This window comes from Apaloderma vittatum, unplaced genomic scaffold (assembly GCF_000703405.1).
Source record: "Apaloderma vittatum isolate BGI_N311 unplaced genomic scaffold, ASM70340v1 scaffold7596, whole genome shotgun sequence".
NCBI lineage: Eukaryota > Metazoa > Chordata > Aves > Trogoniformes > Trogonidae > Apaloderma > Apaloderma vittatum.
Genome location: NW_009722217.1, coordinates 3,315 through 17,942, shown reverse-complemented (window position 1 = coordinate 17,942; position 14,628 = coordinate 3,315). Strand labels below are relative to the sequence as shown.

General features: G+C 40.2%; 1 protein-coding gene across 1 annotated transcript; it reads left to right on the top strand.

The window, feature by feature from the left end:
* Positions 1-2,674: 2,674 nt before the first annotated feature.
* On the top strand, positions 2,675-14,317 carry LOC104275669 (acyl-CoA dehydrogenase family member 11-like; the record flags this gene model as incomplete). The annotated part of the gene is made up of 11 exons (XM_009871688.1): positions 2,675-2,836; positions 3,272-3,436; positions 4,900-5,047; positions 6,357-6,478; positions 7,487-7,593; positions 7,734-7,857; positions 9,483-9,560; positions 9,905-10,043; positions 10,155-10,262; positions 12,308-12,406; positions 14,175-14,317. Coding segments are annotated over 11 exons (1,395 nt in total), but the record flags the coding sequence as incomplete, so codon positions are not given.
* Positions 14,318-14,628: the final 311 nt, after the last annotated feature.

The window sequence follows — 14,628 nt, the reverse complement described above, 5'->3', positions numbered from 1 at the left end:
AAATTTAAGTTTTAAGGAGCTAATGAATAACTAATTACCATTTTAATTAATCACCATTTTAATCAAAGAAGTTTATTGACTTGTATTAGGATAAGGAATATAAAACCTTAAAAAAACCTTACTTATGCTAAGAAATAGTGTGTAGGCCTTGGCTAGAAGTAAAGCTGGTACTAGTTGCAAAACTGACAGGTAATGTTCCATGCTTGTCTCCCTTCCTCCCTGGGGATGTTTTTTGCCTGCCTCCCTACCTCCCTGGAATGTTCTGAACTTACCTCCCTACCTTTTTTATCTTATATTTTGTGATAATAACATAGAAACATCGCATATCTCACCTTAATTTGTATATCAGGAGTTGTAATCAACAGAATAACCAATAATCGTATTGATATAAGAATATTAATAAGGGCTAAACCAGTCATTCTAAATGTCAAAATTAATAGTGAGCATAGTATGCATGGTTATGTTAAAATATGTTAAAGATCATGACTTTGCACAAAAAGTGTATAAATAGGCTGAATTTTGGTGATGTATTTGAAGCATTGGGTGATTTCCAAGCTTCCCAGCGCTGCAGTAAAGAAGTGCCTGCTTATCTACGTGTAGATAAGTTCTGTCGTTTTTGCCACCTTCCCTTTGAATATCGCAACACTATCATTTTACTGACAGGCTCAGCCTTGGCCAGCGGCAGGTCCCTCCTTGGAGCTGCCTGGCATTGGCTCCATCAAACTCAGGAAGCTTCTAGCAGCTTCTTGTAAGAAGCCACCCTGCAGCTCCCCCCCTGCCGCCAGAATCCGGCCAAGGCCAACCCAATACAACTAATGAACTTGAGGAACCTGGAAGAGAGAAGAATCTGTTTCTTCTTTGCCAGTCTGTTACTGGCAGGGTCAAAACTGAGGGAGGACGTGGGAAAATGTATTAAATTGCTTTAAATGTATTAAATGTATTTAAATGTATTAAATGTATTAAATTGCTTTAAGGAGAATGCAAGTTAACTTCTTTGGATTGTTTGCTAATTTATACATATAACTTATCCATTTCCCTCTCTCCCCCATTGTCTTCATTGATATTTTTTCAGGAAGTAGCTATTTGAAGTGCTGAGGCCTGAACAGTAAGCCCTGAGCTAAACTTGAGCTATGGACAAAGCTCAGAACCTGACAGTATATCTAATATATAGTATTAATCACACCTACTGCAGAGTCCAACGGAGAGCTATGAGGATGATTAAGGGACTTGAAGATCTCTCTATGAAGAGAGCCTGAGAAAACTGGGGCTATTTAGCTTTGAAAGAAGACAACTGAGAGGGGATCTTATTAATATATGTAAATATGAGGGATGGGTGTCAAGAGGAAGGAGACAATCTCTTCTCAGTCGTGCCCAGCAACAGAACAAGAAATAATAGGTTTAAGTGAGAACATAAGAAGTTCCACCTCAATGCGAGGAGAAACTTCTTTGCTGTGAGGGTGCCAGAGCCCTGGGCACAGGCTGCCCAGAGAGGTTGTGGAGTCTCCCTCTCTGGAGACTTTCAAAACCCACCTGAACGCGTTCCTGTGTGGCTGCCCTAGGGGATCCTGCTCTGGCGGGTGGAGGGGTTTGGACTAGATGATCTCTAGAGGTCCCTTCCAAGCCCTAACATTCTAAGATTCTACGATTCTATTACTGATCTATTTTAGTATTCATATATATATAGTGATGCCAATATATAAATGCTTTACTGTGATGCTTTTTGTGTAACGGTAACCAGCAGAATGAATTTTCTTTATTTAGAGGGATGGTGCAAGGCTATGAGACCAGGTGTCTGGCCTTGTTGAGAAATAAATTGATTAAAACCCAAATAGGTAAACTCTTGGACCAACATAGGCAGAGATTCCTTCTTCAGCCCTGGCCAGGCTTTGGGTGGAAGCCAACTGGGAGGGTGACACCAGGTGTTCCTGCATCTGAAGTGATGCAAGCTTGTTTATTCAAAGGTGTAAAAGCTGGACCCTCTTGCAGTGACTCTGGAGCCCCCACCTACGAGTGGATGCACTGCGTAGGACCTCCCAGTTGCTGGGAGAGGTGCTCCAAATCCTTGCTTGCAAGCGGGATTCCCCAGTGACTGTGGGTCTGGATGAGGGTCAAATATTATGGCAACCGGTGATGGATCTTTCTTAATCACTATCGCTAACTTTAGGCAGTAATGATTAGGTGCATTACCCTGCTTATTCTCCTTGCAGCTTAAAACTAGAGTATAATAAGCTTATTGTTTTAACTAAATGCATTGCCTTATTTTTGTAATACCTTGAAATAGACAGTCAAATAAGCCTCCTCTTTTGTTTGTGCCCGTGTCCTTTCTGTTCACCTTGTTGATTGGCAAAACACTGTTAGAGACAATACAGTCACTTTTTTCTTTCTTGGTGTTTTCAGGCTTGAGGGTGTTGGGGTTGAGTGCTCCAGTTCAGCTGCTGAATAGATCAGTTATTTTACTTGCCTTCCAATAGGTATAGGATATGCTAATGGTCTGATATCCCTGTTAATCCCTTACATATCCTGGGCAAGGAACAAAATAAATGAGGAAGGAATTTTTGATTGCATGGGTAGCACTGGTTCATGACATTTGTTTTTTGGTCCTGAAATGTGTAGCTTTGTTTCTCTCTATGTGATGCGTATGTCCCACCCAGCACCTGATTTATGATGTTTGCAGGGTCGCATCTTCCGAGACCTCTCACTGTGTGAAGTGGGGCCGGCTGAGCGTTCCGCTTTGTACATTGCGATGATCGAGACCTTGGCCCAGTTGCACTCCTTTGACTTACGGTCACTGGGTCTCCAAGGGTATGGTAAAGGACCAGGATACTGCAGAAGACAGGTACAGCTCTTCAAAAAAAATTCTCTTGTTCTCTCATGTCTTTGAAGATTTATTTGATTTGCAAGCTAAATTAACTATTGATAACTTGTAAAAGTAACTATTGTATTTTAGCTGTTAAGCACCTTACGCTGTGCACAGTAAACTGAACTAAGCAAATGTTTACTGCTATATTCAGTTCAGGCCTGTAATTGGAATGATTAGTTTGGTTTTGAAATAACTTTAGATTTGGGCTGTGCAAATATGATTGCAATGGGAAATGGAGATAGTCTGCATCTTTCGGTCTCACAGTTTACATTTGCAAATGCAAAGGTATTGTGTGTTACTGAGTTGTACAGGTAATGTAGTAGTAATCAAAACATGTTCTTTGGAATTTTATACTCTTGAAGAACTTGAGAGTCACTTGGAAAATCTGTTGAAGTGTTTGTATTTCTTTAGGTATCAACTTGGAAAAGGCAGTACGATGCATCGGCTCATACAGATATTCCTGCAGTGAACAAGCTGGCCGAGTGGCTGGCAAACAACCTGCCACCTGGTGATACTGAAGAAAGTCTGATTCATGGGGACTTCAGAATAGATAATATCATCTTCCACCCAACAGAGGTATTCAAAACGTATTTGTGTGTACTGGGTAGTTTTTGCTCCTCTGTTTGTTTGTGCTCTTACCCTGTAATGAAACACTGATGTGGGAGTGTTAGTGCCTGATACATCTTGGAGAAGAATTAGGTTCTCTACTGTTCCTTTCTGTCTGCTGTGTATGGAGTTGAGGTACTGAATACAGACCTTGTTTTCAGCACAGGAGCTAATTAACTTATTAGCTCTTTTCCCTCCTTCAAAGTCCAAGAACAGAACATTTTATATGCATAAACTTTACTGAATTTGGTGCAACTTAAGGACCACATACTGAAGGCTCACTTCATTAAACTACATAAGCACCTGATCCAAAGCCCGTTGGAATTTATGATATGGCTTCAGTTACCTACAGGGGATTTTGGAATAGGATCTGAATGTGTAATATGTGATACTAGTGGAATCAAATTAAAATCTGCCAAAGCTGCTTAGTTATGAAGTACACATGGATCACAGAGACTGTGGAGGTTCCTCATTCATCTTTAGGGAGAAGGAAAATATTATTTTCTAGTTTGTAGAAATAAATGTGCAATCTATGTATCGACACAATTGCATTTTCATTGTGTTTTACCATGCTATTTGCTGCACTGGGACCAGGAGATGTCTGGGATTTACAACCAAGACTTTCCAATGCCTGCTTCACAGCAAAGCGGCAGATCCTAGAGAGACCCAGTGTTGTGCAGAGATGAGTTGGCAGACAGCATTTGTAGGCTTAAATGTGCTGATTCTCTGAGCAGAGAATCTCTCTTGACTGTTGCTGGAGTAGGCGAAAGAATGGACCAAGCTGTACATAGGTCATTCTAAATAACTTTTAGAAGTTGTTCCTGTATATGTGTGACTGACCATGTAGAAAAGTCCTCTGCACATGATTTGAGTGTCTGTGGATCACAAGTCGGCTGGAGGGTGATGGACAGTGGCTCATGTCACGATTTGGGCACTGACTGACTGTCCTATTTAAGAAATTCTGTTCCTTATGTGAGTATGTTAATCTGTGCATAGTATTGTTATAAATTAGATGTTATTTTAGTGTGTGCTCTGTCTATGAGCAGCTGTGCAAAAGGACTGTAAAGAGTGTCTGTGCCAACAGGACAAAAAGTGCAGCTGTCAATGCTGCTGTTCTTTAGGATCTTTTTAATTCTATCACATTTTGAGAAGAAGAGTTTAGAAGTTTCAGACAGGAAGAATGCTACTCAATAATATAGAAGTTAAAACAGATTTTCATTAGAGAAGTGCTTGGTATTCTGCCACTATGTGAATGTTAGTTTTCTGCAGGTCCTTGCATAGTGCTAAGAGGAGATGATTTTGCTGTAGCTTTGTGTGGTTTTAATTTTAAACACAGTGTAACTAAACTGTTGAACGTTAAGTGGGTTGTTCATCTGTGGATGGACATAACTTATGTTTTTGACATTCACTTGAGGCTTTTGCTTTTATTTAAGGCTCGTGTTTTGGCCGTGCTGGACTGGGAACTTTCAACTGTTGGACACCCTTTAGCAGACTTAGCATACACCACTCTCTTCTACTTCTGGCCTGCATCTGTGAAGGACTTGAGTCAAGGAACTCCCCTGGCTTTCAAAAACACCATAGGTATTAAAGTTTTATCTTGCTGAAATTAATTCTAGGGTTGATTTCTATTTGATATGTTACCTTTATAAACCATAAAAGAGGTAAATTGATAAGCACATAATTTTGCACTTGAAAAGAACTTTCCCATAGTTGTCTTATTGTAGGAAACAAGCTGATAGCAAGGTTTAAGGTCGTTCTGCTTTAATAAGCTGTGGTTTGGCCACAGTATGCTACTTCTGTAAAAGTTGCTGAACCTTTCTTAGAGATAATGGAAAACTGAAATATAAATGTAATTTTAGAAGTTAAAAAGAAAAAGAAAATCTGCCTCCCTGACATACTGGGGCCTGAACAGTAGGCCCTGAACTAAAGCTGAGCTATAGATGAACCTCAGAACACTGTATCCAATATATATGGCATTAGTTGCATATAGTGTTAATTGCATATATAATATATTATAGATCTATTTTAGTATGAATAAATATATTGTGAGACTAATCTACAAAAGCTTTGCTGTAGTGCTTATTGTATAGTGGTAATCAGTAGAATGATCTTTATTTATTTTTATTTATGATGCAAGGCCATGAGACCAATGTCTGACCTTGTTGAAAAATATTTAATTAGCGCTCAAAGAGGTAGAGAAACTCCCTTGGATTCCTCCTTTAGCCCTGGCCAGACTTTGGGTGGAATCCAGCCGAGAGGGTGCCATCAGATGTTCCTGCATCTGAAGTGATGTGAGCTTGTTTATTCAAGAGTATAAAAGCTGGACTCTGCCCTGTGAGTGGACTCACTGTGTAGGACCGTTGCAGCCGGGTCTGGATGAAGGTCAAGTATTAGGACAATTGGGGATGGATCTTAATCACTATCGCTAACGTTAGGCAGCAATGATTAAGTGCATTACCCTGCTTATTCTCCTTGCAGCTTAAAACTGGAATATAGTAAGCTTATTGTTTTAACTAAATGCACTGCCTTATTCTTGTAATACTGGGAAACAGAGAGTGAGGTAAGCCTCCTCTTTTGTTTATGTCTGTGTCCTTTCTGTTGACCCCATCAATTGGCAAAACATCCCCCTGTCCCACCTCATGGCGAAATGAATTTCCTGACTGGAGTGGAGGTGAGGGGCAGCAGGAGGTGTTGTGCTCATCTGAAATGCCGACAACTCCGATTTTCTTTTGGCATTCCATATCATACCTAGGTCATGAGAACTGGTAGATCATGGTTTTTGCTGTGTAAATTTGGAATACCATGAAAAGCTGTTCAAGTGTTTGAAAAATAAGCTGGAAAAATTGTAGAAAATGTTGTGCATTCTAAAATATTCTGTTTGTTATTGTAGAAACTCCTTCATTTGAAGAACTGGTTTCTGTTTACTGCCGCTGCCGGGGTATTAGCACTACTTTATCCAACTTCAATTTTTTTCTTGCTTTGTCGTATTTTAAAATGGCAGCAATAGCCCAGGTAATACACTCGTATTTGCTGAAGTGTCACATATAGTATCTGTAGTTGGTAATATTTGTTGAAAACATTAATATTTAAAAATAACCAGAATGGTTGAATTTTAATTTATTCCTTTAGAAGTGGTATCTTAGATGCTTATGACATAACTAGCACAGAGTTGTTTCTAGATAGAGTACATGGTGTTAGATGTAGGTGATTTGTTAGGAAAGTAGGCTAAAAAAATGAGGAAAATAGGGTTTTTCTCTTATTGAAGTTCCAGTATGCAAGCAATTTTGTTATTACCTTTTTGCACTCTGGCTAATTTAAATCCTGTATTAGTGAGAAACCGAGACCTTTTTAAGTTTGTGCAGCTCTCAGGAAAGCAGGCAGCTGGATTGGTGAGTGAGATCCTGTTGGTGCCACCCCCAGCTGCAAAAGGGTTTGTTGTGAGCACGGGAGGCTGATCTCGAGATGTGATTGTAGGAGAAAATAAGTTCCCTCGATTCATTACTAACAGAAGTAACTGTTTAACTAGATATTTAGCCATTGTAGGGCACAAGCGTATTTTCACAAGTTGCGCCGTGAGATCAGTATAGCAAATGTGTGGGACAAGCTACCTGGTATGAACCAGGTGTAAACATGTGTATGTGGGTAGTGAGTTTAGCTATAGATGGCAATCATACGTGTGTTCTGTTGTCAGTTGGCTTACGGGACAGGCTGGGATTGCTTGCAGCGTTGTGAACAGCCTTTTTTTTTTTTTCCCCCCTCTGTACTGCTTTTTGTGATTTGTCTTTTGGTTTAGCTGGGGAATTTATTTTTATATTAGTTTTGTTTTTCTTGTACATGGTCTCTGTTATATCAGTAATGGACCAAAACAATGTGAACATGTGCCAGTCTGGGTGCTAACTGTTTCTTTTTAAGAATATGTGCATTTAAGTGTTACTTTCATAGTTGAAGAAATCTCCGATCTGTTAAAGAGACAAGTTTAAGTGCATCACTATACTATAAGTGTCTCTCTTTTGGTTTTAGGGTATATATGCTAGATACCTCATTGGAAATGCTTCTGCAGAGAACAGTCATGAGTTTGTCAAGATTGTGAAGCCTTTGGCAGAGACAGGGTTAGAGCTCTCAAAAAGGTAAGAGCTTTGTTGTGACCAGTGGTTTAGACCGAGCTTCTGCAATGTCTTTGCTTACTTAAATGCCTGCATGGGGCAGCTTATCTTTCCATGAGGGAAAATCTGGTTGGTCTTGTTATTGCCTTGATGTTCTTCTCTAGGTCATGTTTCAGCAGCACACATCCCAGCGTGGCTGGAGAGCTCTTCCCTCCAAGTAGGAAAGGCCAGGAAATTTTGCTGAAGGTCAAGCAGTTCATGAAGCAGCACGTATATCCAGCTGAGAAGGTAAAAGCTTTTAGTAATCCTGTTTATAAACAAACATGTTATCACTAGAGTTTATAAAATATAACACTATGTATACAGGTCATGTCCTCCCGTTTTTTTCCAAAACAGCTTTATTTTCATGTAGTGATATCTGTGGCGTTACGAAATACTAACAGAGACCATCGCAGTCTGCATTGTTTGTTTTTCTGAATTAAAATATTGTATGTGTTGTTAATGATAGTTAAGAGCTCTTTTTTGAACTTTTTAAAGTTTAAGAACTGCTCTTTTTAAGGAGTTATTATTTTAAAAGATATTTCTCAATGCTTTTAACGGTAACAGAACCCTGAAAGTCTTATGTACTAAACAAAGACAGTTAAAAAAGGAAACTGCTGTGAATAACTATATGAAGTTGGATGTTTCTGTTGCCTGCCTAGTTTCTTAAGGTGTGTGTTTTATGACAAAAAACAGATTTCTTAATGTATCAATGTAGCCTTATTCCTGAATATATTTAATTCTGGTGAAGGTTTGAAATCAGATAATGAAATATCCCCAGAAATCCTGAATTAGTGGAAGGGTAAGTGCAATGAAGCATTTTACTGCTTAGACTAGGCAGAATAGAAATGCTGCACTTCGAAAGTTGACTGAACTTTTAGCCTCATGGAAGTACAAATGACTTGTTGCAGAATAAGGGTTTTTTTGTGTTTTTTTTTTTTGTAGTCAGGCAGAAATGCAGTAAACACGTTAGTCTAAAAGATTTATCGATGCATCTGCCGATCGCAGGGAGGGGTTGGGAGCAGGAACTCTTGGCATGCAAAGTTTCAACTTGTCCAAGGAAACCTTGCAATAATTATGGTACTTGCTTTGAAAACAAATGAACCACAGATCACTGTGCAAGTCTTGCAGATGAATGATGCTGTGCTTGTAAGTTATTTCTGGTAATGGAGGTTGTGAATCAAGACTTGTTAATTCAGCTTCAAAATTTGTCTTATTGTGTGTCCTAAAACTAGTTCTGGGCCAGCTTTGAAGTGCTGTGTCTTGTTAAAACGTGCTGGTGAAAAGGCTGGGATTACTGAGTGTGTGGTGTTACTTCAGGCGCTACTGCTTGAAAAGTCTGCTGTGTCATCTGTTAAGAAATGATTTTTACAAGAAACAAATGTGTTCTTCGTGTTTTGGTATTTGTGTTGGTTTGGGTTTTTTTTCCCCTTTGGTTTTAAAAAAAATTGAATGGCTTATATCTGAGTGCTTTGGTGGGAGACCTGAATTTTAAGTGTCAGTACATCAGGCTTGTATTTGTTTTCATTTTTAGGTTTGTGCCTGTTGTGTGCGCTGTTGGTAACAGTTACTTGTATCACCACAAAACAGTGAGCTTCTGCCGTCATCACGTACTTTAAACCACCAATTTTTTTTTTGTGTGAAATAAGATACCGATTGGATTATCTCAGCAATGTGTTTAATGTCTTCTGAAATCAATAGATTGCAGTTTGATTTCTCAATTATGTGTTTATAGTGCAACCAACTATGTCTGTTTAACTTTTTTATTGGTTTCTTGGGCATAGGGCTGGAAAAGACATCATATGCTTACTTCTGTATGTTACATGTGTTCTTTATGTAAACAGTAATTTAATTTAATTAATTGTTTCTCTAAGGAAATAATACACTACTATGCTGGAAATAGAAGCACCGAGGCAAAATGGCAGAAACCACCGGTGCTTGAGAGACTGAAGGTAGGGTATAGTAGATACTGTTGAGCACTGCAGGAGTAAGACACAGCATAAGAGTGTTTGATGTATCCCACTGGAGAAGTTACTCCGTGTGGAGAGAAACTGAGGAGCAGTGAAAATAAGGGAAGGAGGAGATGTGTGAAAGGAGGGGAGAAATGTGAATGAGAGAGGAGAGGAGCAAAAGCGAGTTTTGTGAGGGACAAGGCTGAACTTAAAGACTTTACCTACTGACAATAGCTACTCAAAAAGGCTTCAGATAAATTAAATGACAGGAAAGAAGAAAATGGGCAGCAAGCCAGAATTTAATTTTTTTTAATAAGACTTGTTGCTGTTGTTTCTCTTGATAGGAAATTGCAAAAGCAGAAGGTCTGTGGAACCTTTTTCTACCAGATGTCAGTGGTCTCAGCCAGCTGGACTATGCACTCATAGCTGAGGAGACGGGGAAATGCTTCTTTGCTCCGGAGGTTTTCAACTGTCAGGCCCCGGGTCAGCAGCCCCATTCTCAACCGCAATGCGGAGAGCATGACGAAGTTGGAGGTCTTGCGCCGTACGAGCAGCGTGTGTTGAGACGTAACCATGGTGGCTGATTTCTTGCAGACACGGGAAACATGGAGGTACTGCACATGTATGGGACTGCGGAGCAGAAGAAAGAGTGGCTGGAGCCTCTCCTAGAAGGGAAGATTAGTTCTTGCTTCTGCATGACAGGTAAGTTCTTCTCCAAAACAAAGCTAGAGGCAATTAACAGGAATTTCATGTGGTATATACAAAAAGTACAAGGCTGTAGCTTCTTCAGTAATGCAGAATTTTCTGGTTTATCTGTGAATGTGTTGGATTATGAAACTGTCTGAGGTGGGAATGTGAAGTGAAGCACCCTTGCCGCCCCTCCTCAACAGCTGCCATTTTTCATGATTACAAGAACTGGTATTTGCTTTCTGTATTTTTTCACTTCATTTTTAGTACTGATAAAATATATTTTATTGTACCAAGCAGATTCTTGTTACAGGAAGACAGCTTTTGAACATAAATGTCAATCTTGGACTTTTTGTGTCACCATGAAGTGCTGAGGCCTGAACAGTTGGCCCTGAACTAAAGTTGACCTATAGATGAACCTCATGACCGAACAATATATCTAATATATATAGTATTAATTTCACATGATATTAATCATGTCATGTATTATTAATCCATTTTATTATGAATATATATGTATTTTGATGCCAGTCTGTAAAAGCTCTACTGTAATGCTTTTTGTCTAGCGGTAACCAGCAGAATGATCTTTGATTCGGAGGCATGTTACAAGGCTGTGAGATTAGATCTCTGGCCTTGTTGAGAAATGTGTGATTAAAGCCCAGATAGGTAGAAAAACTTCCTTGGACCAGCACAGGTAGAGAAACTCCCTTGGATTCCTCCTTTAGCCCTGGCCAGACTTTGGGTGGAATCCAACCAAGAGGGTGCCATCAGATGTTCCTGCATCTGAAGCGATGCAGGCTTGTTTATTCAAGAGTATAAACGCTGGACTCTCCCCTACGAGTGGACGCACTGTGTAGGGCCTCCCAGTTGCTGGGAGAGGTGCTCCAAATCCTCGCTGCAACTGGGGCTCCCCAGCGACTGCGGGTCTGGATGAGGCTCAAGTATTAGGGCGATTGGGGATGGATCTTTCTTAATCACTGTCGCTAACCTTAGGCAGTAACGATTAGGTGCATTACCCTGCTTATTCACCTTGCTGCTTAAAACTTGAGTGTAGCAAGCTTATTGTTTTAACTAAATGCACTGCCTTATTTTTGTAACACCTTGAAATAGACAGTGAAATAAGTCTCCTTGTCTTTTGTTGGTGTCTGTGTCTTTTTTGTGGCTTCCATTATTGATCTCTAGAACTACCTAAAGGGAGGTTGTAGCAAGGCAGGGGTTGGTAAGTTGTGCCAGGGGAGGCTCAGGTTGAATATTAGGAAGGAACTTCTTTACCAAGAGAGTTGTCAGGAATTGGACCACGCTGCCCAGGGAGGTGGTTGAGTCGCCATCTCTGAAGGTGTTTGACAGGTAGATGTTGTGCTGAGGGACATGGTTAGTGGTGTTGTTAGGGCTAGGACAAAGGTTGGACTCAATCTTGAAGGACTCTTCCAACCAAAACTATTCTGTGGTTATATAATTGGCAAAACACAGCAGGAGTTGAGGGAACTCAGCCGTGCAGAACTCTACCCTTGTTTTGCAGATTATCTTTCCCTGTGTTCCCCAGGAGGAGATACTTTTGCTTTAAAGATGGCCTGTAGAAGAAATTGAGGGTGAAAGGAGAGAGGAAGTATCTTTCCCGTTCCAAACGATCATTGGTGACATCTTCATGGCAATTTTGTGTAATCTGTTTAATAAACCATTACCTAAATAGTTTTAATCTCTTTATTCTCACTTAAGAGCTGGGGCGGGGGGGGAATTGTTGAGGAGAGGTGTAACTGTTGGCTGTAAGTGCATTGGAAGCGGAAAGATTGAAAAACACCCTGAAGGAAGAAGGCTGCTGATGGTGAAGGGTGATCTGAGCAAGTAGGCTTAAACAAGTGAATTTGAACAGGCTCTGACAGGGGGTTGGAAAATGGAAAGCCTTTCACCACCAGCAGAGCGAGGTTCTGGAAACAGCTTGTCTACTGGGAGTGAAACAGTGTTGCTGTCAATAGAGTATGGGTAAATCCTTTCATTTGTGGAGGTAGAACTACCTGTATATTTAACCCATTGGTTTGGGTTTTGTTTTTTCTTTAACATAGAACCTGATGTGGCTTCAAGTGATGCCACCAATATGCAATGCAGCATCGAGCGAGATGGAAACAGTTATGTGATCAATGGCAAGAAGTGGTGGAGCAGCGGTAAGTACGGAAACTAAATAAGAATGGCTGAGTCTAGAATTCTAAGAACTGATAAAACAAATCTTATGCTCCACTTTTGCGATGCAAAGTGTTTGCTTCATAGAAAAAACTTGGTTCAGCTCTTTCTGTTTTACATTCTACTCCCTTTACTCAAGAAAAGTCGAATACTCAAATTCAGTCTGGTGTTTTGTGCCCTTTTTGGAACCTCTGAACTGAATTTAGAGAATGAATGCTGCTGCTGTTCTCTGCTACCTCTTTCTGTTGGGCCACTTGCATGTTTGTGGCTGTAGCCTTTAAACTCTGTTTTTATGAAGCTGTCTTTGGCAGCTTGTGTGTGAGGTTTGAGTATGCTGTATAGTTCCAGTAAAATTTGGCTGCTTTTTAAACTGGCCTGTGATGCTTTTGGACTGTTATAGGTGACTTCTTTATTAATCAGTGGATTATACTCTTAAGTGGTAGATGTCCCCCATAAAAAGAGTACCTTTTTTTTTTTTTAAACCGAACTACACTAGTCTTGCTGTGGAGGGGAGGGCTCCCTTGCTTTGCTAGAACTTCACAACTGGGGAGAAGGAGACATCTCTGGTTTCTGGACCTAAGGGGCTGCTTGCTGCTGGCAGCTGCCTTTGCTCAGGGTAAGTGTCTCCCACCTATGTGTGGCAGTTCCTAAGGAGGCAATGGGGAGGTTTGTAGGAGGTTCCACACACTAAATATTATTCATAGAATTAGTTGTGTGAATTAGGAGAGTAAATGTAAGAGATTGTATGTTGGTTTGTCTTCTAGTAAAAGTTATTAGAATAGTCAGACCTGGATAAAGACAGATATGTAAAAGGTGCTGTAATTTCAAGAAGTTTGGGAAACACACACATGCAGCTCTATTCTGTCTGGTTTTTCGTGTGTTTTTGAGAAAAGGCATTGGTGTGTTTTTCTTTTTTGTTGTTGTTGTTGTTTTTTGTTTGTTTTTTTTTTAAATCTGGGTGGGACATTAGGACTTTGGATGTTTGGGAATTCCAGAAGCCTGATAGCCTGGCCAGAAGTCACCCCAGGTGTAACCAGTCTGTATTTGTGAAGATGGGTCCTAAATTGCACATGCAAGGAGTTGGTTGCTCTGTGGAAGAACTGGAGTTTCTTATCATGTTTTGCATGGTTGCTTTGCATGTCTTTTATTTAAGCTGTGCCAGATTTACTGTGTCAAATTTATGGTGTATGCGTACCATCTGTCAAGCACTTCCGACTTCTCTCATCACACTCCAGTATTGCTCAAAATGCTGGGCAGAAATTCTCTAAGCTTTTGTCACCCAAGCAGAGTGTCTGAGAGCAGGAACAGGATGCTGTAATATTGCTTTTTTCATTTTGAGAGCTAATAGGTCAGTATACTTGGAATGCTTCCAGAGACTTGAAATCCTTGCCGGTGCTGTGGCAGGGGACAGCTTTGGTGCCTCTCTGCAGACAAGCAAAATCCCACCAACCGGGAGCTCCCTGTGGAGCCAAAACCTCTAGTGTGCATCAAACAAGGCCTCTCGCCTTTGCTGCTTCTATATGCCTGAGATGAGAGATGTCAGTGTTGACTAAAAACAAAGATATGTATAAACGAAAACCATGACACTTTTTGCATTCTTTTATTGTATTATATATTTTAGCAGATACAGTTATTGCGGTGTTTGGCTCATTGTAGAGGGCCTGGAATTTCTAATCAGAATTTGTGTCTGAGGATTAACTTATCCTTTAGGTTCCTGCTAATGCTTTGACTGTGCTACTTTGGCTTTTACAGAGGTCAAGAATGTGACTCCTCTAGGGCACTGGGCTTATTGCACTTCAGGGGAAGCAGGAAAGGAGAGGTGGAAGGTCATTTTTGGTAGTTACAGAGGAGTCGTTACTGATTTTGTGGAAGATGTTTTTGCTGTACATATGTGAAAACACACAGCGAATGGCTTTCCCCTGCCCTGAGTTCTCAGCCATGAACTTAGACCTTACTTTAAGCTGCAAGGGAATGTGTGGAATGATAGCTGAGGAAAAAACAGAGCCCACTTATTAGGCAGATGGTTTTACAAACATATAACAAGTTTTACAAAATAGTTGGAGAAACTATTTTGTTGGAGAAACAAGATTACTAACTTCTGGTTCAAAAGCTCCTGTTCTGCTATTTTATTGCTGATGATTTCTCTTTCTCTTTTAATTAGGTGTTTAGACATGTGCAGGTTGTTTATTATGTAGCTACTTAATTG